Below are 26,857 nucleotides of genomic sequence, written 5' to 3' on the forward strand. Positions count from 1 at the left end.
CCTGCAAAGGGGTGCTTTGTGGTGGCACAAAGCAAGGATTTGGACCCGAGTAATTGAGGATAGGAGCAAATGCCTCTTTGTAGCTGGGGAGCGGGGTGGGATGGGAACAAAAGGGAATGTAAATGCACTTCTGCTCTTGGGTGAACTTGCTGCTGGAGACGTACATCCCACAGCCTCAGTACTGGGAGGAGCACAGAGATGTGTTGTCTCATGTTAACTGACAGAACCTGGGGAGAAATGTGGAAAAAGTGTTGAATTTCTTCTGTATCTTTTCCTTGTCCCTCTGCAAACTGAGTTTCTGGATGTCCCCTGCTCACTGAAAGGGTGTGTTGGCATTTTGGCATGTGATGGAGTGTACACTGAGATGTGTATATTGCAAACATATGGTTTCTCTTTTTAACTTTCCTGTCCCCTGCCCCCCCTTTACTCGTTTCAAACACTGCTGTGTCTGCCAGCGGTCTGGATGGAGATGTGACGCAAGTTTCCTAGCACGTATATGATTTGTGGGACAAAATGTCACTGTGTTAACTGAGCTGGACTGCCTTGCCTCCTGCTTCATGTCTCCTGTAAACCTCAAGGGTTTTTTGGTTGGGTTGGTTTTTTTTTAGCTCTCTTTATAACTGAAGAGCTGTAAAGGTTCTTCAGCACAGAACAAAGATGTTCTGGTGTGGAAAGAGATGAACCTTATACCAGTGCTTTTAAAGGATTTAACTTGTTTCCTGATTAAAAGAAATTACTCTTAATATTTAGAGTAAATTTTGAGATTACCAGCTCAGCTCTTTTTTTTTTCACATAGAGTAGCGGAAATCCATTTGTTGTCCAGTTCTTTTTGCCTGAAAATAGCCATATGTGGATGGTTCCATACAACTCAAGTGCAGGAATAGAAAAAGCAAGTTTCCTACCTGCCAAGAGCACCTCTACTGTAAAACTGCCCCCCGATTCTGGCTAATACTACATATAAATAAAAAAGGATTATTCAGCACTGGGGATGACTAATGCCATTAAAAAGGTGTGGATTAATATCTGTGTCGATTATGCTTGGTTAGTGTTAATAACTGCTGAGTAGCCTCCTTAGGCTTAATAACTTCTGGTACACTGAATCAAGGAACTTTGGTCAGATGAGAACCTGATTTCTTTTTTAGAAAGGTTAAAATGCAGGTGGGCTAGAGGAAGCAATTTAAAAAACATTTCAATGTAATATACCCCCAGAGTAGCAAGAGTTCTGCAGGTGAATAGGGCCTTTGGAGATGCTGCAATTTTTATCTAAAAAGCAGAATATAGTCTGTGCTGTGGTTGTGAAGGTGGTTGGTCTTCTGAGCGTGGATTGCATATAAATTACTGCAGTCTTCTTTTTGAAGCCTGCAAAAAATTCGACCTCCTGCTGCTTGTGCTGATCAGATACTCACACATGCAGGTTCCCCTGGATCTCACAATTCCTCTTGGAAATGCTGGTAGCGAGAGTGAAGTTGGTTGGAACTGGGTCATTCTCCTTTTGCTACTTTTTTGGAAAGATGAGAGCCGTGCTGACGGTGGCTATTTGATTTAGGAGCATCCCCTTTGCTGCAAAGAGCCCGTGCCAGAAACAGGAGATAAATTAGTGGTGGGAGTGCTCCCAGGCTCTGTTCCTGTGCCCGCTCTCCCCTGACAGTTTCCTTTGCAGCCATGAGGACAGTGCATGCTGCATGAACAGATGTGGTGGGAGTTTCTTATCCCATCAGAAATCAAGCCTAAATTGAAAATTGAAGTCACCATTTAAGGAATGATTAGTTTTTTTAATGACTGTGGTTCAAGTAGCTTTGGAGTTGGGCTTTGCCTGTGAGCATGTTGATCTTTTGGGGCTGAATATTTAGATTTCTATCTGTGCTCATCCCAGCCCTGTGTGGGACAACTTTTTTTTTTTTTTTTTTTTTTTTTTTTTTTATTTTATTTTTTTTTTTTTTTGTAGAGAGGATCTTTGTAGAATTAAGCTATCTGCTCTCACAGATTTTATCAAGGTATCTGTGGTCATCTGTCTGGTTCTTGTATAGCAGTCTCATGTGCTGAGAAATCAAGGCCATTGAAAAAGACCAGCCTGGAGGTGCTGACCAGGAGAGATTGGGGTCTTCAGATGTGAAATCCAGGCTAGAAGGGGAGGCTCTTGTCCAATGATAACTTCAGGGGTTGGGGTTCTTTTCGGGGCACGGTGTTCATTGCTAGTGGCAGTGCCTGTGTGCTGGCTGCAGCCAGTTTCACACACCTGATTTTTAAAACCCATTCAAGAAAAACGTTTTTACACTGTATGAAATATAACTGCCTGAGCTCTAAATGGAGTGTTTAAGATTGAATCTTGGTGCCATATGTTTTGTTTTAGCATTTTCTCGTGGAGTCCCACTCCTTCCCCCCAGCTTTGCTGAGCAAAATTGATTCCTACTCTGTATTCCCAGTATTCAGGATGGTTAATTCATTTGAAGACTTTTTGTGCTCATTTTTTCCACATGAAGTTGGTGGAAAAGCCTTAGTTGCTTTATATTATGTTAAGACTTGCATTAAATTAACTTGGGGTAAATGTGGGTAAGTTAAACAAATGAGTGGTCATTCATTGTACTTGTTCTGCTTGGGCATTGAAGAGGGAGATGCTCAGTACCAGTTTTGCTGCTGCTTGGATGTAGACAAATATATCCTGTGTCACCCGAGTGCAACAGAATAGCCAAGCTGCTCCTGCATCCAGGCTACCTTTCCTGTGGATACTTCACGCATCTCATTTCTTTAAGACCTTTGATACCACTGCCCTGCTAGAATTAGAGCTGAAATAAGTCACTTTTCACCTCTGGGGAAGTGAAAGCAAAAGGTGTTTGGTTGTGCATGTGCCTTTATTTTAGTGCCTCTGTTGTGTGTGCCCTGGTAGAAAGGAGGAGAAAATGCACAAGGCAGCAAAATGAGGGTTTGCAAAGCCAAGCAGTGATGAAGGAGGCTGGCTAGGAAGAATGTGGTTGTTAGCCTTTCCTGCTGGTTGAAGGGGAGAGCACAGATAGATCCCACTGCTTTCAGCTGTTCTGGGGTATTGAAAAAAATAACATGCAGGATGTTTCATGTGGAAGAGTTCACACTTTCCTGGGGTTGGCTTCTATGTAGCAGTTGCTTCCAGTACTGTTAGGTACCTGGACCGATTAATGTTTAACACTTAAATTTCTCAAGAATCCATTTAAATAATTTCAGTTTAATGCAAATATCTTGGCTGGTGCTGGGGAATGTGGCTGTGCTGTGCTCCTGAGCACACCTGAGGAGTGTACATGTTGCCTGACAAACGCATGCCTTGGAGGCTTCTTGCTTTCACAGCTGATGAAATCTTGAGGAGAATCAGCTCTTCCCCAGAACATTTGTCTATTTAAACTTGGCAGCATTTCTTTTCTTTCTGAGTGTTAGCAGCTTGCCCACTAAGCCAGAGTCTAGAGATGTAATCTTTTAATAAAAGATTGAGCTCTCTAAAATGATGGCAATAACACTTATTGCTAATTGTATTAGTGTGTTGCAACAAACTGTCTTGGTCAGATTTTCTTGGAAGATTTCCCCAAAAATGGAGAATATCCATCATAAATCTCTGCAGCAATAAATTTAGCTGTGGACATGCTAATGGAGTGCTTGTAAACTTGGTGATACTAAGCTTTCTTAATAGGGAGAGACAGACTTTAGGGCTTTGTGGGTGTAGAAGAATAGCTGTTGGAGCAGTGGAATTTGGCATTGCAAAATCTTTGAAATATTGGGATGCTGGGGCTTTCCAGACAAGTTCAGCCTATTATCCTGCATTCCCTTTAGAATCAAACAACTGAGATGCAGATATGAAGGACTTGGCTCTCAAAGTTGCTGCAGTTTCCTGTGACTTCACCTAAGGGAGTTCAGCCCTTGACATTTCTAAAAAACACATGAAACTCCATCTCTCTTCCTGGCAGCTGTATGGGAAAGTCTTGGAGACAGTTAGGTCCCTGGCTGACAGGCAGTCCAGGCTCTTAATCAGAAGGTCATAGGTCTTGGTGTGTGAGAAGGGGGTACCTCTGGTAGGCAAAATAATGCATATAGTAATGGAGGAAGCCAGACTAAGAGCAAAATCCAACTTGTCTGGCTTGAGTAAGACAAGATCACTTTAGCAAATGGTGTTGTACCTACAGCTGAATGGCAGCAGGGATGCAGGTGCCATGGGTCCATGGTACTGAGTGACAATTTCTCATGTCCCTCGTGTGCATGAACATAAATGGACTGACCTTAGTGTGGGGTTCTGTCAGCCCTAAGCTTGGTCCCTTAACTTGTCTGAGCATGTTGTTTGCCTTAACATTGCTCACGAGTGGGGTTTTCATGTTAATCATCACAGCCTGCATATTCCTTGGTTTTCCCCATATTTGGTGGTCATGTCACACTGTACAAGCAAGTTGGGATTTTTGGTGGTACAAGTGCACAAACGAAAAATTCAGTACTTTTTTCACAGCTGCTCAACAGCTACCACAAAGGTTTTTTTTCTTAATTCCTTTCTTTCACCACTCCTTGAGGTTCTTAAAGGTTGTTGTTTCCTGTACCACTGCACACAGAATTTTTGCTTAACATGGATTTTCTTGTAAGTAAGAGTTAGTCCATCCTGGAAAAAATACTTGGTTATGTATCAGCCTGCATCAAACTAGAGTCTAATGTGCTTTGCCAGGATTTCTGAGACCTCCTTGGTTCTACACACTGGTAAGTCTGCAGGGGATGATGGTCTTCCATTCTTTAAGGCTTCACAGATTCCATCTGTGAATGAAGTACAGAGTAAATTCTGAGCACTGATTGACTTTCTCACCAAATTACCATATTAGGCAAATCTTTTTACCTCCCATCCCTTGCAGTTTTATACAGCTTGTACTGCATGCTTGTGAAATGACACCTTCAAAGTCTGATAACTCAGTCGAATTAAAATGCATTTGTGAGGGAATACAGAAAAGCTTTTCTGAATGGGGTTTTAATTTTTTGCCAGATTTCGTTTTTTCTGCTTCAGCTGCCTTGTCGTGAGAGTTTGGGGTGGGGGATTGAAACTTCTCGTTTTCTTTCATTTCACTGTTCCATGCTAGACTGATTTTGTAGCATTCTCTCCAATGGATATTTCCTTTGGGCAGGAAATGAGCCTATGTAAATTCATTCTGGAAAGAAAAGGTATAAGAAGCTGTTAAGGAATAGTGTGGATTGAAATACTTCAGTGATCATCTCTTCCTGTAGTAAATTCTCCTTGGGTTTTGCCAGAGTTTTACTGTTTTATAGTCATGAATGGTAATTTAAGGACAAACTTTATTTCTTATTGCTAGCACCTTGCTAATAATAAAGCTGTGTGGGAGGATGCTGTTCCCATTTCATCCATCCACAGAGTTGAATTAAGTTAAAACTGCAGAGTGAAAATTTGACCTTGAGTACCCACCTCACTTCTGGTGAGATCTGACTGAGCACGTGGCTTGTCTGGTGGTATCCTCTGCTGGCTTGTTGTGTGGAAGAATTGAAGTTGGCTTTTGCCTTAATTGACAAATTTTGCAGCTCATCTGTAGGGAGGGTGTTGTTGGATAGGAGAATGTCTAAAAAACTATTTGTGAATGTGGAATTGTGTTGAGGTACTTGTGGCAGGGTGTGAGGTTATTGCATCTTGGGGCAGTTCAACATGTGTTTTGTAAAACTGATGGTTTACTAAACACTGGATGAAAGCACCATAGTTACTGTTGGATAGGTTGTGCGTTTTCAATTTTGAGTATCTCTGAGTTAGGCTCTTGTTCATTTTCAGTCTTAGGGGATTTTAAGAGCATTTCCTTAGGTTCTGGGGCTCATTCCAGCTCTTCTGTAAAGGAAGCCTTGAAAACAGTACAGAGGGCATTGGAAAATGATGGTATTTGAAAAGTGAGAGAGCACGTTGATGGGATGAGAGCACTTAGAGAATATTTTTCTTAACAAAATTATCAGTTCAGCTGTGTTCTGAGCTGATACCTGTTAAGTGGGGCAGCTGAAACTGCAGTTGGGAATTTCAGGCTGTCTCCAGCTTCCAGGTAGGCAACAAATACTAGGTTATCTTGATGTCTTGAAAAGTCATCAATTGAAGACAATGCTTTTTGTTGTGGAGTAAACAGCTTTCCTGCAGAATCCGTGGAAATGGATTTCATGGTGTCAATTTTCAGAACAAAACCAAAAAGCTCCTCTCATTTATTTTGTTTAGACACAGAGCTAGTGAGGACTCCCAGGGTCATGGAGCTCAGTCCCCTGCTCTGGCTGATGCCAAATTGTATAATCCCTATACTGAATTAATGAATGCTTGTGCTGGAAATGGCACATGGGGGAATTACCGACAGACGTTCTGTGAAACGCTCAAATCTCCTTGTGACCCTGTCATTGCTGGGTAATGGATTCCCCACGGCAGTGGAAAGTAAGAATGCCACGTCTTTCATAGCACATGGCTGAGGCTTGGTGGTTTTCTTACACTACTTGCTTTATGTTCAGACTGTGTCTGCGAGTGCAGTTCCCTGTGAAGGTTCAGGGAGAGATGAATCTTGGTGTTGGTGCTGTCTCCAAACCTTCCAAGTGTTGATACAAATGTCTCCAGTTGGTGATTCCTCAAGATCTGCTAATGGAAATGGAGTTCTTTGGGAGCTTGATGTGTTATGTCTTTACTTCCTAGGCCACTTTTTTAACCTTTCTGTCTCTCACCATGTGAGGTAGTCATAAAATTGTAGTCATGGGGTCATTAAGATTGGAAAAGACCTTTAAGATCATCAAGTCTGGTCAATTACCCTGCACCACCGTATTCACCACTAAACCCTGTCCCAAAGTGCCACATCCAGTGTTTTTTGAATGCTTCCAGGTGTGGTGATTCCACCACTTTCCTGGACAGCCTGTTCCAAGGGCTGACTGCTGCCCTTTCTCAAGTGAAAGTGCTTTTCCTGATATCTGATAGAAACCTCCCTTGGTGCAACTTGAGGCCATTTCCTCTCATCCTGTCACTTCTTACCTGGGAGAAGAGACTGACTCTCACCTTGCTACAGCCTCCTTTCAGGGAGTTGTAGAGTGCAATAAGGTCCCACCCAGGAGTAGCAAACAAGCTGAAAGGTGAAGCCATAAGTTCCACCCTTTCACTAAAGTAAAAATAGTCATTGAGGATGTCAATTGCTGTCTAATAAATAGCTTGGTATTAACAGCTAATAAATACCTCTGTATTGACTTGCAGCAAACTGTACTTTACTGGAAAAAGCATACTGAGCGTGAACAGTTTTCCTGTTGAACGACTCACCAATGCAAATCTTATTTGAACAGCTGAGAGGCCTGATGAATTGGCAACCTCAGCTCAGTTATTTGTCCATATCCTAAGGCTCAGGATGGTTCTTGTTACTCTTGGTTAAAGAATATAATTTTTAACTAGTGGGCTAATCTCGTGTGCTGAACAGACTAATGGATGCAGAAAATATTTACTAGATCAAGATATTTGCTGAAAAGAAAGGACAATAGCCTTTGAGAGAGGATATATCTGATACTTAAAAGCTTATTTACCTAAAATAACCACGGTACTATCAAACATCTGCACTGTAAGCAGACAGATTGTTCTGTTAAGTGGAAACCAGGCCAAATAAAATATCCTCTACAGCTGACAATTGCATTTGAGACAGGGTTCAGAGATAAAGATTGAGGGGAAAAAAGGACAACACTGGCTTGGCTACTGTACCAGTGCTGTGTTTTGAGCCTTGGTAATACCTGATGACAGCCAGCATGCTATTTACTTTGCTGCATATACCATAAAGGCAACTGACAGTGATTAAAAGGGAAGGATGAACCTTCTCCATTAAAGTTGCTGTGTTTGGAAATTAGATGTTTGAGCCTGCTTTTCATCGTGTAGAATTAACACTGCATAGCTGCAGTGCCCTTTAAATTAGCCAGATATGTTGGCACAAAATCAAATAAATATAATTGGTTTCAAACTAAAAATCTAATTTAGGCATGCTAATAGCATCTTAAGTAAATGTGGCAGGTCACGCAGGACTTGTGCAACTGGCCCTTGGAGCTTACTGTAGTTACTGCTATGGGGAAAACGGTCTCTGAGGTGTTCCCCAAATCATCTGGGTACCTCAGATGGCTGGAGGGTGTTTTATTAAAGGCATGATGGGAATGTCTGCTGCTCTGGACTGATTTGGGATGTTGTGAGGGCTGCAGGAGGTTAGGCATACCAAGGGCAGTACCCTCTGCCACCTTCTCTTCTGTGCTTTGGTGTTTGCAATGGAAATTTTGGAGGAATATCAGATGGGCTGATGCTCCTCTCTGGTAATCCTTCTCTTTTCTGATACCTTCTGTGGCCAGTGGCTTTTCCCCTGGTCCTTTTTTTTAACTTGCATCTCTTGCTTTGGTGTGGAGTCTGATGCTGGGGGGCTGCAGCTCATTGTCATGGGGAGTGGAAAGCTGGCCTTGGCTGCATGTGTGTGGGTTGGTGACTGCAGATGGAATCAAACAGCAAAGTGACCTGGTGACAACTTTGTCACATATCTTGCTGACACATACTTCATGGCCAGCACTGTTCCTTGCCCTCTGTTCCAGTCCTGGCCCGTTTTATATTGACAGGCTGACCATTTTTTCTCCAAGCCTGTCACTTCCCTGGTTAGTCTGTGAGGGTTCTCAACCTGAATGTTTGCTGAAGGTGGAAAACAGATGACATTTTTGTGTTCAGGGCTTAAGAGATATTGAAAGATTTTTGAGAGAACAATGTGATGTGGGGTGGGGTGAGAATTTCCATAAGACTCCCCTTCCTCTCTGCAGTAACCTTGGTATTGAGTAATTTAGATTACAGTAGCTAACCTCTTCATCTTAGTAATCCACGTATCTTATTTTTTTGTAGTTTAGAATTTAGTGGGGTCACGGGGAGATGTACCTAGCTTGGGGTATTGCCCATCAGTTGCTGATGACTGTGAAAATAATACTAAACTTCTTACAAGTGATTGGATTGGGGTTTCTATTCCTTCTTCTGAGTCTGAGATGTGAATTAAAGACTTGGGCAGTAAGTTTGCAGCATTGAGTGTTTCTGTGTTGGTGGACCACTGAAGGGGAAGCATGTTTAAGCAAGTACTGGCAGCACTGTGATCATTGCTGGCTTTTCATCCTTCTTCACTGCGCATGGAGCACTAGGAATCTTGAGAAATACGTTGTCTTACATGGGCAGAAACCTCTGAGCTCTGGACATGTGTGGCTTCCAGTGGTATTCTCAGCTGTGAGATTTAGTGTCAAGATGTTGAATAACTCACTGTCAGCAAGCTTACGTGCTGTTCAGATGTTTTGGCTCTATTTCTAATTGGACAGCGGACTTTCAGAAGATGCTTCTTATTTTCTGAAGCTCTTTGAGCATGCATGATTAGTGCTGGAATATTGTCTGTTGGACACTACTGGTGCTGACATAAATTGAGCAAAGACTCTCAAGCTTTAAGAAACACACATAATGGTGTCTTAATAACAGAAATCCCTTGTATTGAGACTACTATTTGAAATCTTTGACCTCAAAACTTGGACAGAATCTCAAACTACTTGAGCACTGGCTGGGATAGATGATCAGAGAGTATTACAGAGTGGGAGACCTGCAATTTAAATGAAAAAAAGGTAGGAATTACTGAGTGAAAACTGCTTTTACCTATTCCTTCTTCCAATTCTTCTGTAAAAGGTTTAGACTTTTTTCCTAGTTATCAGATGTGCTGGTGTGAAATGGAAGTCACTTGTATTGGATTCCCAATTCTCTGCCTGGACTTGTTACCTCCCCATCCTTGTCCTTTCTCAGGGGGGTGTCCAGCACATGCCCTGTGTCTTACTGTACCTGCAGCCCCCTTTGACTTGAACCCAGCTGAATGTTCCCAGCACTGGGCTGTGCTCAAGGTGAGCCTGAGCCAGGAATGAGCCTGCTGCATGCAGGGATGTGAGCTGGGCTGGACTGAAGGGGGCGGGGTGGCATTTTGACATTGACTACAGGGAAATGCAAAGTTTTAAAATTTTTTATTTAAACCAGAGTTGAGCTGTTATTCCTAAAGCCTTTTCATCAGAAATATGAGGGTAGCCACTTTCTTGTAAATGTGAGAGTTCAGCTATTACACTCCTGGAAGACTGTTGCATGCACATGTTGTATGTACTTAATGCTGTGATATGTAGTCCATGGGGATTTCTGGTTTTCTTCCACCCCCAATATAGGCTTTAAATTTAGGTCCCTCACAACTTTCCAGTTAAATCTGCTTTCACTTTCTGCCTTTGCTCATGCTTCTCTGATTTATTTCTTTCCTACACCATATTAGCAAATGTTTCTCTCCCTCTTCTCTTCACAGTATCTTTCTATTTCTGCTGTTGAGTTGAGAGAAAGTGCACCAAATTAAACCTGGCCTCTTATTGCCTCTACCATGGTTTTACATAGGAACTTGTGCTGTGGATGTCATTCTTCAGCTTGTAAAGAAATGTAAAGCCCTTGTGCTTCTCTCAGTAGGCAATACTATTCACAGTGAATTTGTATTGGGAATGAATTGTGGCAAGGTGTCTGGGAGTGAGCGTGGCTGTGTTGGTGCAGTTCTGGGAGCTTCCTGGGGGTAGGTAGGTGCATGTCTGTACTCCAGTGTTTCTGTGGGAGGAGAGCTGTGCTCATTCCTGTGCTTTTGTAACTTTTTTGTGTTGAGGCCGTGGATTATTGCTCTGCTGCTTCAGTTTACTGCAGGCCTCCCAACCAGGCACGGAGCAAACCCAACTGAATTCTCTTACTGGTTTTGCTGCTGTTCCCAGTGTCTCTAACAGCAGTACTTGGAGCCAGTTTGCTATTTGAGCTTACCCAGAGCAGTGCTAGAAGCACCCAAATGATCTTCCTGCTGGTTTGGGGCTTTAACTTCACTTGTAGAATTGTGAACGCTCTTCCTGCAGTCCCATGCTGAGTAGATGATACTTTGCTGTGAAAGCTTTTTCCTCTCCACAGGTAAGCAGACTTTTTGCCCTCTCTGTGGTAATACTAGGAGTAGGTTTGAGTCCTGTTATGAATTCCCTTTGGTTTTATTAATGCTATTTGTAGCTGTTACTGTCGGTTGCATCTTGCATTTTGTAGTAAGAATGTGACATGTAGTGGGGAGATAGCTTGAAAAACATATTCAAGGATCATTAACGTTGCATTACTTCACTCTTCCTGAATTGTGGGGCTTGTGCCAGCAAAACTTTGACATCCAGTGGACTCTTGTTACCAAGTCCTGCTTGGGGAAAGGAGTATTCCCACCTCATGCTGAGTTGGCTGGAAATTTGAGAGTAGGCTTTTTTTTTTTTGCTAGCTTGTTTTTAGAAGCAGTCTATTCTTTGCAAGAGGACTCTTCTGACCAGAAGCCTCAAATGAGGCACAGAAAATAGAGGCATCACTTTGTCTTCATAGGAAATGGACCAAACAGTACAAGTTCAGTCTGAATTTGCAGTCTGGTATTTAATTTTTGGTTTAATTAGATCTGTGTTTGCCCTGTGCTCCATAAGAACACATGAAAAGTTCTATTCCCAGTCTTGTAGCTTCTTGTTTTATTGCTGTATTGTTCTTAGAATGAATAATCAGAGCAGGGCTCCCACAGCTCTTTGGCATGAGGCTGTCAAAGAGTTGAAGCATCCAGAGATTGAGCGAGCCTGCAGAGACACAAATACCGAGCCTGGGCTGTAAAGCATTTAAAGTCTCCTGGGCTTTGGGGTACCTGGAACCTGAAAGTCATAGCTTAGTCCAGAGCAGCCTTGCAGGGAAGTGTTTTGTGTGCATTGTTCATAAGAGGAAAACCCGGGGGCACAATTATAAACAGAGCCTGCGTCACGAGCGGCTTTCTGGCACCGCACTCCAGATAGCAGAGGATGGATTCCAGATCTTGCTTAAAAATAGAGAGGTCGTGTGTGTGCAGAGAGGGGTGGAAGCACTGGGCAGGGTTGTGTGGAGGTGTTTGGCTGGGCATTGCCCCATGCTGAAGGAGACTTAGGAATGTGACTTATGGGGGCAGATAGGGAGAGCTGGATTTCCCCAGCTTTGAGTTGTTGCTGTCCTTAGCTGTCTAGTGGGAAGTTCTAGAGGAGATGAAGCTGAAGTGCATGGAGGAAGGTCAAGGTTGGGAGCAAAAATGGGAGATCTGATTAGTTAGCAAATGGGGAAAAAGTTTACCATGTGGGTGGTCAAACACAGAAACAGCCATAAATATTGTAGAAATATCTCTTGTTTAAGGAAATCCAGACTAGGCTGAAATTGATGCTGAGGAGCCTGATCTAAATGGGGATTTGATCCTGCTTTCATCAGGAGGGTAGACTAGAGGTTTCTTCAAACCTAAATGGCTTATAATGTTCATTTGACCCTGGGAAAGAATATTTCCTCTACGGGGTGGATTTGATACTGCAGTAGGATAGGGACTGATGCTCCAACTCATGGAACAGGTCCTCTGTTGATTGTAACAGTTTTGTGAGCAACTGAGTTACACTGAAGGGAAACTTTGACATCTCTGATGGTGCCTGAAGTAAATTTAAAGGTTGGGCAACGCTGTTTTGTGAGGCCTCTTTCCACATACCTCCTTCAAATTGCTATTGCACGTGGTAGGAGAATACTATCCTGGAGCCAGGATTTGATGCTTGTCTTGTGACTGTTTGGCATGACTGTTCCATTGCTTAAGCAGATCTCTCTGCCAAGAGGATCTCTGACTTGCATTTGCCTGGGAAGAGGCATCAGTGCAATTTCTCCCAGTCTTACTGGGAGAGCTGCAGTGTCCTTATGTGGCTGCAGAGATTCAATTGAATTGGAGGCCAAGTGTATAGGAACATGCTGTATCCTCTGGTCAGTCCCCTGTCTTTCCAGTCCTCTAATTATCCTTGAGATGATTGGTTTCCATTAACTTCAGCTGAGATCTCAGAGGGTTTATTTTCAAAAAATGGAAGCTTCATGAAGATTGTGGAACTGTAGAAGAGATGGTATCCAACCTCCTTTGAAAGCTGATGCTGGGCTTTCATGGGGAGTTTCTCTCAACTTAAGGAGTTCAGGGTGGAGTTGTGGGTGCTGAAGGTACAGGGACCATGGATCCAGGGATCCAGAGGAGATAACCTGGAAAATCAGGCCTCAGCAACTGAGTGCTTGGGGATTTTTTCATTTGGGTTATTTTAATCCTTTCAGACGTTGGTTTTATTTCAGAAAGAGCCATTTAATCGTAGAAACATGAAAGAAGCAGAGGTTAGAAAGGGTATGTTTTCCTCTTAAGGCGGTGTTTTCTAAAGTAGGTCATGACCCTTTTATGCAGGAATTTTGCAGATGCTATCCTGAGGGTTGGAGCTATATCTGAGAGCCTACAGAGGGAAGAGCAGGGGATATTAAACAGGTCCTAATACCCATTTGGGGTCTCTTTCCTCCCTATCATCCTTCAACAAAATGATCTCCTGCTTTTCAGGAATAAAGCAGCAAACATTTGGCTGTGCCCGGTTTTCATTGTTTTGCTAAGCCCTTATGTTGGAGGAGATTAACCAGGGAGCAAATTTTCTCCGAAAGCTGATCTTGAGAGAGGCAGAGGGATGAGCCTCAGTGCTGACCTTGATCAGAGTGTCTTGAGGTGGGGAGTGAGTGGGAACCCAGCACAGGAACATTAACCCTGTGCTGCCCACATCCTTGGGACTGCAGTTGGCTCTGATTGCAGCAGATCTGACTGCTGGGAGAATTGGTTTGTCCAAGTTGTGCTACCTTGGCACAAACTACCCTTAGGGTTTTTCCTTATTGTAGGTTGTTCATAGCAGCCCAGGGAATCTCTCCCTGCTGTTGCCCATGTATTTGTTACCTGCTCTTAAACTTTACAAAACTTTCTCGGTAGGCTTTTGCCTTTTCTCTCTCTTGGTGTTATCTCTCCCTATGCTTGTTTTCACTTAGCCATATCTTCAGCATCCTTGCTGCAGCTTCTCTCCTTTCTTCCTCTTACCACCCTGGGATTTAATAAACAAACCGTGTGGCTGCAAAGCCTCAAGTGCCCGTGTTGCCATGTTTCCTGAACTCTGCAGAGAAGCATGGAAACCAGTCTTTGTTTGGTCCCAGCAGCACGGCACGCGGCTGCTGCCACCAAAGAGCAGCTTGCTTGTGGCACATCGTGCTGCAGCTTGGCTTAATCCTCGCTTGATACGCTTTTGAGATTTCATTGTTTCTCTATAATTAGTGCTACAGAGGAGCTGAAAGAAATGATGAATTAGCGGGAGAGTGGGGAGAGCAGGTGGTGATCGAAATAAAGAGAGCTGCCAGAAAAGTAGGAGCAGCAGGGAATTAAGTGGGAGGAGTCTTGAGTTCAGATGATTCCCTGCCATGTGCCCAGAAGGACTTAGTTTGGGATTTCATTACTGTTCAAATAATGCCATACACTCATGACAGACTGGGTCCCTGTAGGCTGGGGCATTGTCCAGCACTTAGTGAAAAGCAATTTTTGCCCTGAAGTCCTAGTGAGCATTGATTCCAGGGACTCAAGGACTAGAAAGGAGCTGTGGCATGAGTGGTCCTGCTTTTAATTAGGCTGCATCTATTGTTTGTGGTAGTTACATACTAAAAAGAATAAAGCACAAAGCTATTATGTGTGGTAACTTCTTTAAAGTGCTGGACTTCATCTTGTGAAGGATTTGGTTCACAGTAATGATGTTGCATCTTGATTGTAAGTAGTACTTTTGCCAGTTGTGCTTACACAGCAATCATGAGATGTCATACTGTGGGAGGAAACGGGAGTATGCTTACAGTGTTGAGTGTCCGAGATATCCAGAAAGTCTTAGAACACAGGTACTTGTGCTAATGAGGACAGGTAGCTTTAGAGGTAAAATTGCACACTGAGAAGCCAGCTGGGGAGTGAAAAGGGTTGTGTGACAAGACAATCCTCTGAGGTGCGCAGTCATGTATTCTTCCAGCATCTGGCTTGTGTTTTCAGCCTCTATTACTGTGCACCAGGACATCCAAAGAAAGAAATAATAATACTGGTGCTTTGAATGTGTCAGCAACCACATTTCTTCTGGGATCTAACTCTTTCCAAAGAACTGATAAAGTGTTTTTTGTTCTGACTTCCAAAAGGCTATTGCTGTTGGGAGGCAAGCAGTGCTAGTAAGTGCAAACTGACTTCTGCCTTTTGTTGCCACTTTGGTCTGTACTGCTCTCTTTGTTTTGAGCCTTTGTTTTTTGCCTTCCCCCCCCCCCCCCCCCCCCATCAAAGAAGCAGCAGAAACAAGCAAGAGATGCAGGTACTGGGTGGAGAGGAGTAGGTTAGTGCCACCCAGGATTCCCAGTGAGTGGGAATTCTATTTGTGCTGGGACTGCTGCCTTCATGCTGAATTCCTGTACCTGCTGGGCAGTGATTACAGGGAGTGCATGTGGAGCTTTGCTTTTGAGGTGTTTGTCCTCTGCTCGATGTTGAATATTTCAGCCCTGCTCCTGGCAGTCTAACCAAACTCTGCTGTCAAAACCTCCCTGCCATGCTCTTTCTGAGCACTTTGTGTTAAGTATCTGCACAGACCTCTCCATCTTCTGTCATTTGCTCAAGAACCTGCTTACAGTTCTCAAACTTTGTTTTCCAAGTCCCTTGTAGATATTCTTGCTGTTATTGCTGTCCTTTTCCTAATAACTTTGTTTTACCTTGTTTTTCAGAGACTATTCATAGCACAATGTGTGCAAGTAATAAATGGCCTCAGTCTTGACCTTCTTAAAAACCCATTTGCTTTGGGAAATAATAAAGCTTTAGCAACCTTAGCATTTTGTGTGTTCTGCACACTTTTGCCTTCTGCCATTAAAATGTAAGCTCCTAAGTACAGGAGGCCTGGAATCCTGATGCTGATGTCCAGGGTGCACTGGCCATGCCATATAAAGTGAAGTCAAAGTCCTGTAGCTCCACTGCAGCAGGTACTGGTTGAAGATTAGAGGAGCAGAGTCCCACAGTTCAGTTTTTTCAATTTATTTCAGTGCAACTTGGAATGGAGCAGTTTTTCAGGGCTGGGTTTCAAGCTTTTTCACTCACCTGGAGCTTTGAGTTGGTGAAACTTGGTGTGAGAAGACTCTTGATGGTGACTGTAGGGAGCTTCTGTAGCCTTTGTCTGAAAATGAAAGTTTTTGCCCCCAGTTTGTGAATGTACTGGAAAAAAATCACGAAGCTTGCAAAAATGTACTTTGCCTGAGTTGCAGAATCTGGAAGTTGTTTTTATAGTATTAAAAATAGGAGAATCTGCTAAAATAGGTGTTACACCAAAATGAAGATTAGTTGTTTTAATTTATTTTTATTAGCATTTTTTAGTTATTTACAATAGGAACCTTTGAGGTGTTTTCTGTATGTGCTACCCCCTTTTTTATTAATGTGGATTTACTCCTTTCCAGTCAAGTGTGATTGTGGGGAACCATGATGAAGGTAGAAAGTAAAGCAGCAAGATTTCCCATTGATGGGAGGTGAATGTTGCAGAAGCTTCTGGAGGCCAACAAAAATGGACTAACATCAGTAGATTTGAAGTCTCACTATTGCAAACTCCCTTTCATGAAAAAGGATATGATGTTGCTGAGTATTTTAAATCCAGAACTCCGTACTTGGAGGACTGACTGTGTGTTAAAATGTGTTATTTTTTCCCTGTTGGAATTTAAATATTCTGGGGCTGTGGTTTTCAACCCAGCAACTGAGGCAGTGTGAAATCTGGAGCTGAACGTGCTTGAATGAAACCCACTTCATGTCTTTGCATAAAACGAGGAGAGATGAGAACTGCAATTAGTGTATAAAAATATTTGAAAAATCTCATTTGTGTCAGTAGCAAAGAATGGCTTGTTTTGACGGTTTGGGCAAACATATCAGGTTAAAAGTCTGTGTGACCTCAGTCATGTCTTTTAAAAGTACACGAGTAGAATCACTCCTTTCATAAGGAAGCAGGAGTGTGGAGAGGGTTTTTGGTCTGCAGAGCTGTAATGATCCCTGGAAGGGATCGTGAAGATCCTTCAGTTTGCCCAGCACTTGGATGTGGTGGCTGAGCCAACCCATGGAGGCACAGTGGGGAGCGCCTAGAGTGCTTTCACTGGGTTTTTACCTGGCTTTGCTCTTTATGATCTGGCACTCAGAATTTTGTTCTGAGCTCCCTCTCTTCCTGCTGAAGTCCCTAAGGTGTTGGTAACTCTCTCTCTTCCCCCCCAGGCAGCGGAGCGACCGCCGTGGTCCAGGCAGCCTTCTGTGCTCCGAAGAAGGAGAAGGTGGCCATTAAACGGATCAATCTGGAGAAGTGTCAGACCAGCATGGATGAACTCCTGGTACGCAGTCAGAATTGTCTGGGGGGTTGTACTTCAGTTATTTCTGAAATATCTCCTTGCTATCACCTTTTCTGAGGTGGGGTGAAGGTGGGGGAGCTCGACTGACTGCATTAGAGGCAGCTCAGTTGTCCTGGTTGTGGGGTATGGTACTTAAAATGTTAAAAAGATCAATTGTTGCAAAACTTCAGACTGTTTATTTAGAGCTCAGCACTTTGTATAATCCCTTTGTTTTGAACTGAGTTCATGTGCAAGTGTGAAGCTCTGCTGTACCCACTAGAGCTCTGAAGTTTGAAGGGGATCCAGAGCTACATGCTTTCAGAACATTTAAAGGGAATGGCTTTTCTTTCTTTTCCTTTCTTGCAGTTCTTTACATTTTTTTCCCCTCACCTGTAAAGAGAAAAACTGAATCAATTAGTTGTTGTTCCTAATCTTTCTGATGCCAGCTAAAGGGATCACTGACACACTGCAGGCTGCCATATGGAAATCCCTGTAATTCTGAGTTCAGGACAGGAGACTGAGTCCTTTGCAGCTGTAGCTCTGTAGTTTTCTGCTATTCTGTGCCCCTTTACTCAAGGTTGTCTCAATGAAAGCCAGATTTTTGCGGTAGCTGTGGTTACTGAATTTGCCTTTTCTCATCTGGCTTCTGTGTTGGTGGACTTGGTTTTCTTTTCTGTGTGTGTGAGCTGGTGCTTCAGTGGTTGTCTCATTCACCTCACATCTGGAAGGTCCCTGAATTTGAGCCAGGCAGATACATATATTGCTGTGAACATTGAGGTGTCTCCAGTGGAATGACAAAGCTCTCTGGGGTAAAACTTTCCACAGTAAATATTGGCATTATGGAGATGAGGCCTGGTACCATCTTCTGAAGCATCTCTCTAGATTTTCTATGATCCTGCCTTGTCTTTCTGTCCCCTTGAAACTTGACAGCTTCTATAGTTTACCTCAGGCACTTTTTTTGGTCCTTGCAATTAGAAGGTAGGACAGAAATGGAATTTGGGAGTCCTGCTACGTCTACATTTGTACAATCTTCAGCAAATCACGTGAACCACATTTCCGGTTTGCGTCTCGTGTCTAATGGTGTTTGTCATTATGGGTACCTGCAAATCTGCCCTGGCTAAGAGGGAAGGCCCATGCAGTCTGTCAGTGTTCCTGTGGAGGGTTGCGTATAGGATTTAAGATGGCCTGTGTTCAAATCCTCTTACAGCTCGTGCTAGTGTAGGAGTGCAAGATATCTTCTCACAGTTTCTTTTTGTCCTTATACCAACCCTTGGTGTCTTTTTTCAAGCCTTTTGTGTGGCTTCCCCATACCACCCTGCCTCAGTGGTGTTCCTGACAGCATTGTCAGGATGTGGTAATTGAGACTGTGATTCTTTGAGTAATTGCCAATTCTGGCTAAAAACATTAGGTTCAGAAAGAGACACTGCAGAGACTTGATGTGTAATTTTTAGATAAGTACTTCTAATTGCACATTTTAAGTCTCTGGCTGACCTGTTTCTCACAATGATCTTTCCTGTTATGGGTGGGCCTGCAATGTATTGCTGTTGCCAGCTCTCCAGAGCTTCCAGTTTTGTGACTGGATCTGGTATGGGTCCTTCTCTGGGCTTAAGGATGCAGCTGTAAGTATTCTTGAATTTAAAAGTCATAGTGGGGTGGAGGGACATGAAGAGTTCTGAGCTGTAGCAGCTTCCAGGGCAGAGGTTACTGAGGTAGATTTGTTGTGTGAAAAAGTGTTTTCCCTGGGTTTGTTCTGAATTTGTCAGTCTGTTGGACCACCAGTATTGTTTCTCAGTGCAAGAGCCAGAAGAATGGAAGTTCCTGATTTCCCAGCTCTGTGTGCTTTTACCTTCACTTCTTTTTATCTTGTTTCCAGATCTGCTTCTACACTAAAGTAAATATTCTCAAATTTATGGTTTTGTAGTCTCCTGTCATGGCAGTTTTCCCAATTAGTTTAATTAACTTTTTTGAGCAGCTATTTTGTATTGAAGGATTTTGCCTTCCCCACAAAAAAGAGTAACTGTAGATGGTTGCAGGTTACAGTTGTTTTAAGAAACAAATGTAAAGACAAATATGATGGGTTCACAGTGGGGTATGTTATGCCCTCACCTTGCTTTCTTCTCATCCCCAGTGCACTTAAAATCATAGACTGGTGCTTTAATGAGCTCCATTATCCTTCTGTTGCTCTGAAGGTATTTGAGTGCAGCAGTCAGCTTATGGTGAACTTTGCTTTCCTGCCTAGGGTCAGGAGAATGCTTTTGGGTTACAGCACTGTCCACTCATTGGACAGTGTGATAGCAAAGGGAAAATTGTGCTTAAATTATTTTATAATTTTTCTGCGGTGCCTCAGACCCATAGACTTTTCTTGTTGAAGCATGCTTCCTTATTCCCAGAAGCTGCATAGCCAAGAGGGTAGAACAGTCTCACATTGCTTGGGAGAGGGTAGGGAGACCAACAAACCACACTGCCATCCTTAAAAAGATGATTTGCTTCTTGTACACCTCTTTCGATGTCTGTGATTCTTAGTGATTTGCGCTTGTAGTTCTTGGGATGGAGGAGAAGAGGAAGGTTAATTTGGAGTGAGAAATGTGGAGTAAGTGCCTCTATCACCAGCTGGGTGGATGAGTGGCCTTGAGCTTCCTTTAGGCTTAACAGGTGTCCCGAGGCCAGGAAATCTGGGACCATGTCCTTGCTTTGGAGATGCTGTGCTTAGAGTGAATGAGTGCTATGACTTGGCTCATTAAAGGTATTGATCTTGAGCCTTTTATCTCAATATACATTTGAGCTGTGTGGGTGGTCAGGAATAAACTGCACACTTTGCATATACTGTATGACATTGTAGGTTAATGCACTGGATTTATTTATCGCTGCTGTGGGGTATGGAAAATGCAGGAATGGCCAGTTTTGTTGAATCATGAGCAAGCCAAGTCAAGGGCATTCAGCACTTCAGCTGAAGTGCTAATTGCTGTGAAGAATGTAGACGGCAGGAGCAGAGCTGGGCCTTTTTCTAGCCCAGCTGCTGAATTAGGTCAAGTTTGTCAGGAGTTTATTTCCATGTTTCATTTTTATCTTTTTCCCTCTACTTTTTTGAATGCTCCCAGGTCTTTCCTAGACCGCCTGTGGGATTCAGCTGACAGAAGTACAATGTAGCTTATAATGTTGCTTAGGGGTGTGACTGGGAGTGGAGTGTAAGGAGAGGTGGTCAAATAGTGTTGTCTACAAATGATCTTGGTCTTCTTGATTTTTTGCTGAAGTTGCACTTTGTCTTCCAACCCACAGCAGTTAACAACCACACCAGTGTGGGTTTGCAAACAGTCTGCTTGCTCGTGTGTTGTATTTCACAGCTGCACACCATTCAGAGCTGTGTTTTGCTTTCTTTCCCACTGTGGGATGCTGGTTGCTTTGCTGCTGTTGCCAGTCCTTGAAACAGTGGTGTAACATCTGCCTCAAAATAACCATGCCTCCAGCCTTTTTTTTTTTCTTGTATAAGTGTTTTTTTGTTTTAAAGAATTACTGATCTAAAAGGCCTTAAATCCTCCCTCTGTCCTACAAACTCTACTTCATTTTCATGCATTTAAAGCTGAGTTTTCTTTCATCCAGATGGAGACTCTTTTCTCCATGAGTAGCAGATGATGTGGGTTGTCAGCTTAGCAGTTACCAGGAATGTAGTACAGCAGAAAGGGAAACATAAGCTATGGATTATTTCACATTGGGCTTTCCCAGCTAGGGGGAAATGCTGCCTGTTTATTCCCTAAGATGATTCAACAGGAGACAGGCTCAGGAGAGAGCATGGGAGAGATGTGGTGTTGCTGTTCCTAGGAAGATTCCAAATTCTTCCTACTCCAGAGACTGGTTGCCCTGGGCCTGACAGGTTGCACACAAGAAGTGTAGGAGTACTCTTCCAGTGCTATGGCCAGAGGGCAGTTAAGGAGGCTGAGGGAGCAAGCTGAACTGCAGTGAAACATAAATGTCCTTTAGAATTTCATGGAAATAACCCAGGGAACTTGCTGCCAATAACATGGAGATCAAACATTGTGTGAGATTAAATAAATCAACCTATAGTTGAGAAGGTTAAATTAGATAGGATTTTAGAAAAGGATTATGAGCTCCCCTGGTTTAAAGCATAAGCCAACTGTTAACTGTCCAGGCTTAGTCAGAAGTCTACCCTCTGGGCAGATAATTGTGTAACTGCTTTTTATAGGGTTTTTACACCTTCTTTTGAAGACTTGGACAGGATATTGCACTGCCTTTGATCTGATGGAGCACTTCCTACAAGTGGATTAACCAGACTATAAGGCTGTTGGGAACAAAGCAGCAGATTGCTGTGGAAGTAGTACAGATGTTTCATCCATGCATGCCAGCTGATGAGAATTGCCATTATAATTCCATTTCCAGGCCTGAGGACCTTCACACTTGCTCCAGGGAAAAGTCCAAGTGTTGGTACCAGGGAGTCTAATAAATATGTGGTTAATGCATGGTTATTTGATCTGCTGTGTTACATGTTCCTTGCATGTTGGGATTGCACCTTAAGATTCGAACCTGTGCTGGGTATAGCTTGGTTATATTGTTTATCAAATCAGCAACCACAGAAGTCTTAATTACTGGACTGGTTTTGGTTTGGTTTTGTTATGGATTTTTTAATGTGAAGTTCTCTGTGAACATCAGAATTAATGGTGGGTGGAATGTCTTCCTTCACTTGTACTGGATGAGCATGAGATGGTGAATGTAAAGAACTTCAGAGGGTTTGCAGCTGTCTGTGGGCACTAGTCACATTGACAGCATTGCTGAGCTGTAAGCACTGGGTGTTGATCTGAACAACTGTAAGGGTCAGTGATAGGTCAGGTGGGGATGTGGGTAAAGCTTGCTTGTAGCTGTGAGAGGAGGGAGTCACTCACCTGTTTGCCTTTTGGCTGAAACCAATAAAAAATGGCCATGTGGGAATTGCTACACAACATTTCAGAAACACCTGCTTCCTTCAGTGCATCTTCACTAATGCTGAGGACTTTGAAAGAGGGCATGACCTATGAATGAGGTTGAGGAGTAGCCATTAAAATGGGCAACTGCTGAATGACTTGCCATGGGACTATTTTGTTTCCATCACTGAAGATGACTTAATGGATGGAGCTGCATTTATCCCTTTCAGAGCAGTTTCTTTTCCACTCTTGTTCTAGGGCTGATCTAACCCTTCTTTACTTATGCCAGTTTAGCTCCTGTAGCCACTTGAGGCAAGGAGTTGAACTAGGTGATCCAAGGAGTGGGAGTTGAATCAGAATCTCTGATTTTGTGGGTTTTTTTCCCCCCACCTTCTTAAAAATCTTTTGAGTTAATTTTGGTAGAACAACAAGTTTGGGTTTAGTTTTTATTTTTAGTTACGTTGCTGCCTCAAGAAGCAAATGAATTATTGTCAATTTTACAACCTTATAGCTAAACTGTTAAAATTTCACTTGGAGCAGAATGTGAATGGTTATGGCTGTCTGTGGGAGTGGAGCTCTAAATCCTGCTTTAAAAGGATGAAGAGCAGCTTTAATGTCTTATCTCTCAGGTGAAATCTCATGGCATAAGATCATTTCCAGCCATAGTTGAAGCATTGGTGTTTTCAAGGAGTGATCGCATCTGACCTGCTTTGATTTCTGTCCCAGCCATGCTTTCTTTCCCCACTTCTCTTATGGTTATGATTCCCTTCAAACAGGGGTAGCCACGTTGAGTCTCTGGACTCCCCTAAAGCTGCAGGTAGCCACATGAAAGCACTCTGTTGCTGTGCTACATCTCTCGAGTTCATGTCAACATGTAGGAAGAAAAATGAAATAAAGCATAATTTTTATCCTGGTAGTTGAGAGCAAGGGCCTCTGAAGCAAGTCTCAGGGGCAGATAAACACAGAGTAAAATGTGGTCATGTGGAAAGAAAATACCATTAAGAAACTTGAGCTGGTAGCTCCAACACAGCCTTACCTGCTCCTATTAATTCAAACTTCAGTTGTGTGTCACTGGGCAAATAAACCCTCATCCAAAGTAGCTGATCTCCATAAGTACATGTGACTTACAGGAGACTAATAGTTGCTTATGATTCTAGATTATACTTCACTGCAGTTTTATTACTGTTTTGCAAGCCTTGAAAGGTTTCTTTTATTGCCTGTAGAAGCACTGAGAACATTTGTCAGAACCCTTAATGGAAGCCACGGAGGCATTTAGAGCTAATCCCAGTCTATTTGCTTTTGGTATTTGACAATACAGATATTGTTAATATCTTGCCCAGGGTGAGCATGTAACCATTTCCAAACCATTGCCTGTGTCTAGACATGTTGTTGTCGGGAATTCATTCTCCATAGCTGAGCAGAAAGCAGAGCAGTTTATGAGAATTGGCAGGAAGGCATTCTCTCATCACTGAAGCCATGGGGTGTGAGGGGTGTTGGATGGAAGAGCTGCTTATCACCCACTGCATCTGTGGATGGCTTGGGGGTCTGCATCAAGTGACCCATGGAGAGGAATTAAGCAACTTTTCCACCTTAAATTATTTAGTAATTAATAATTTAAGTGTGGAAATCACAGATTTTTATTAGCAGTTTTCCTATATCATTTTGATGCTGGGGAAAATATGGGAAGCACAGTTTTAACTCTTATCTGGGGATAGCATTCTTGTTAGGGAGGTGGGAAGAGAAAACCTTGACCTGCTGAGACTTTGTTGTGTTTGAAGGGCAGCAAACTCTCCTGAAAGCTTTTGGAATAGTATTAAAGCTGAATTTACTAAACACAAAATGGATGTTGCTGCATTTTATCCCTTCCTAGTCTATGTATGCTTTTGAGCAGAGCTGCCCAGTGATCCTTGAGTGAGATTCCTGCTTTAGCTACAGCCTTTGAGTCCCTGCCTTTGTACTGCTGGAGCAGACTGTGGATGTATGACAGAATTGGCTTGGTTTCAGTTATGCCAGGAAGCATTTTAACCACAAAGCCCCCGTGATTTGCCACTATCACTTAAAACAATTGTATGGGTTGAGCTTTCAGGATGTTGGTACCCTCTTCGGGGGAGAACAGGAACCAAGTTTTGATGTAGCCAGTGTGAGATTAATCTAGAAAACTGCTGAAAATGAAATGGGGGTGTGTGGGTGGGAAGGAAAGTCTGCCTGGCTGCTGCTCCTTCTGATTGGTAATGATGTAAAAACACTGATAATAGTGGGCTGTGATGCAATTAATTATTCAGAGCTGTGCTACACTGTGTGAGAAATGGATTCATCTGCCTGTGTTATACATCCACTGGCTGACAGAGGTGTTTAATTGTACAGATCAGGTTTGTGATTGTTTATTTTCTCTCTTTATGCTTTGGTGCACATGACAGACTTGAGTGATTTGTTTTTTTTAGCTGTGTTTCCCAGCCCAGAGAGCAGACTGTGGTAGGAATGAGAGAGGGAAGTTCTTTGAAAACGTTAATAAAATGGTAACTAAGTGTCACCAAATGCCTGAAAAATTCTGTAGTATGGGGCTGCTTAAATGGCAAAAATCTCATCTAGGTCTGGGATCTTAAGTACACTTGGTCCAGACTTTGTCTCATTACCTCCTGTAGTCCAGTAGCATGCACAAATATATATATTAAATATGCAGTGTTTGTATATATTTCTCATATTACTCTCTTAATCTCCCAGGGAACTGCTTCAAAATATTTTGAGCAGTCTAGCTGAGAAAATATGAAGCCAGCTCCTCTGGATACTTTCTGAGAGTGAGGGATTTGGGGCAGGTCTGGCTGATGGGATGGATTACCAGTCCCCACTTTCTGCTTTCCACCCTGGTCTCCTCTGGTGGCACTTGATCTTGTGTAGTATATTTCAAGTGTCAGAGAGAGCTACAGAAAGCTCCAAAGTTGCTGATTTATTTCCTTTATGAAAAATTACTTGACACAAGTGGAAGTTTTCAAGGAAGGGAGCTGGAGCTGTCAGAGTAAGCAAAATATATTGTTTTAGGCTGTATTTATTTTCAGAGTATTTTTTTTTTTAGTCAGAGTATGCTACATGGAGATGAATAGCTTATTCCCTACTCTTCAAATATCCTTTCCTGTTTAGGAGGATTCTTCTTTAATCTGCTTGTTAAGTTTCCTGGAAAGTTGGTGCCTCTCCTGGGGAAGCAGAAAGAGGAACCAATTGCTTTGGACTCCTCAATTGCACCTACTCCCTGAAAAGCAGTGCTAAGTGGATAAATCAACATGAGCCTGTTCCTTTGGAGCTGTGATTGCCAGTTCAGGCCTTGCCAAGGGGAAGCAGTGGCTTGACTCTGAACTCAGTCACAACCCAAGCTGTGTACAGGAGCAGGAGGAAAATGTGCTGCATTTGTGGGGTGTTCTGGGTAGGAGTGATTTCTTTTCAGAGCTCTTTCTTGTACTTCAGTGCCAGGGAAGTCTTGTGCTTAGAGGGAGGGAAGGATGAGGGGATGAAGGGCCCTTGCTCTCCTTCCTTGTGTCCTGTGAAGGAATGCTGTAGTTGAGAGCAGAAGTTCAGGGTATGAGGGGGTGATTGTCTGGGGTGGGTACAATTTGTCAGGTTGTGGGGCTTGGCTGAAGCACAAAGGCTCAGCTGGGTGCAGTGCAGTGTGCCAGGCTTGGCTCAGTGGATGGCTTTTGTCTATGGACAGCCAAGAAACTGAGTCTCTCTGTCCAAACTGCTGATTTGTGCTTGCATAATGAAATCAGTCAATGTTTTCTGTGGTGTTGTTCCCTCCATAACCTGGAAAACCTCCACCCTGAATCCATAACCCAAACTAAGCACAGTCAAACCCCAAAACAATTTAATATCTCAACTTATTTCTTCTTGTCCTCGACTGGTAGTAGCTACTGACTTCCGGATCTCAAAGTGATCTCTCTTCTTCCAGTGTGACAAAGGATACAGCTGTCCTTTGTGCCTTCAACCTAATTGAGCTAAGCCATCTGCTTTCCTGCTGGAAAGAAACATAGGAATAAGAGGCCTTTTTTCCCCAGTGACCAATATTTCCTTTTCTCATCCAAATGATAGTCTTCAACAGATTAAGCATCTGTTGCACAGTATATGACTGAAAGGAGAAGTCAGCATGAGCTTCCTAGGTCACGAACCAGAGTGAATTTTTGGGAATATTCTGTTGTAGCTGCATGCAGGTATTTTGATTGCCACCACTTTGGTGGCCCTACCATGGGTTTTTGGTTAACTTTTTCTTCCTCCAGACAGAGAGGAAGAACACACTAAAATACCATTTGGCTCTAGTATGATGCAGCCTGAGTGTTTAGAATATTTCTGGGTTTTCTATGTTTACCTTCTAGGTATTCTTTTTTCTTTGCGCAGTCGTTGTGTCTTGAGGAAGATTACCTCAGTGCCTGAGGAGTAATAAGCACTGTGTCCAACTGCTAATGTTTTATTTTTCTCTACAGAAAGAAATTCAAGCCATGAGTCAGTGCCATCACCCCAACATTGTATCTTACTACACATCGTTTGTGGTGAAAGATGAGCTTTGGCTGGTGATGAAGTTACTTAGTGGAGGTGAGTGGTCCAATTTCTTTACCCTAAAGGCACCATAAAAACCTGTCCTCCCTCCTTCCTCTCTCCCTTGTTTACCTGTTAAGGTTCCCACCTGTGAATTAAGATTTCATTAGAATTGCAGAGTTGTTTAGGT

The 26,857-nt window shown here is 42.9% G+C and overlaps 1 protein-coding gene across 2 annotated transcripts in view; it reads left to right on the plus strand.

Annotated features, from left to right (window-relative positions):
* The window catches only part of OXSR1 (oxidative stress responsive kinase 1), an 84,833-nt gene that overhangs the window by 1,778 nt on the left and 56,198 nt on the right, over positions 1–26,857 (plus strand). For both annotated transcript variants that reach the window (XM_062493552.1, XM_062493563.1), the window contains exons 2-3: positions 17,130–17,242; positions 26,616–26,724. In XM_062493552.1, the coding sequence (XP_062349536.1) occupies positions 17,130–17,242; positions 26,616–26,724 (222 nt within the window). The remainder of the gene's footprint in view (positions 1–17,129; positions 17,243–26,615; positions 26,725–26,857) is intronic.

Source organism: Cinclus cinclus, chromosome 1, assembly GCF_963662255.1.
Source record: "Cinclus cinclus chromosome 1, bCinCin1.1, whole genome shotgun sequence".
NCBI classification, from domain to species: domain Eukaryota; kingdom Metazoa; phylum Chordata; class Aves; order Passeriformes; family Cinclidae; genus Cinclus; species Cinclus cinclus.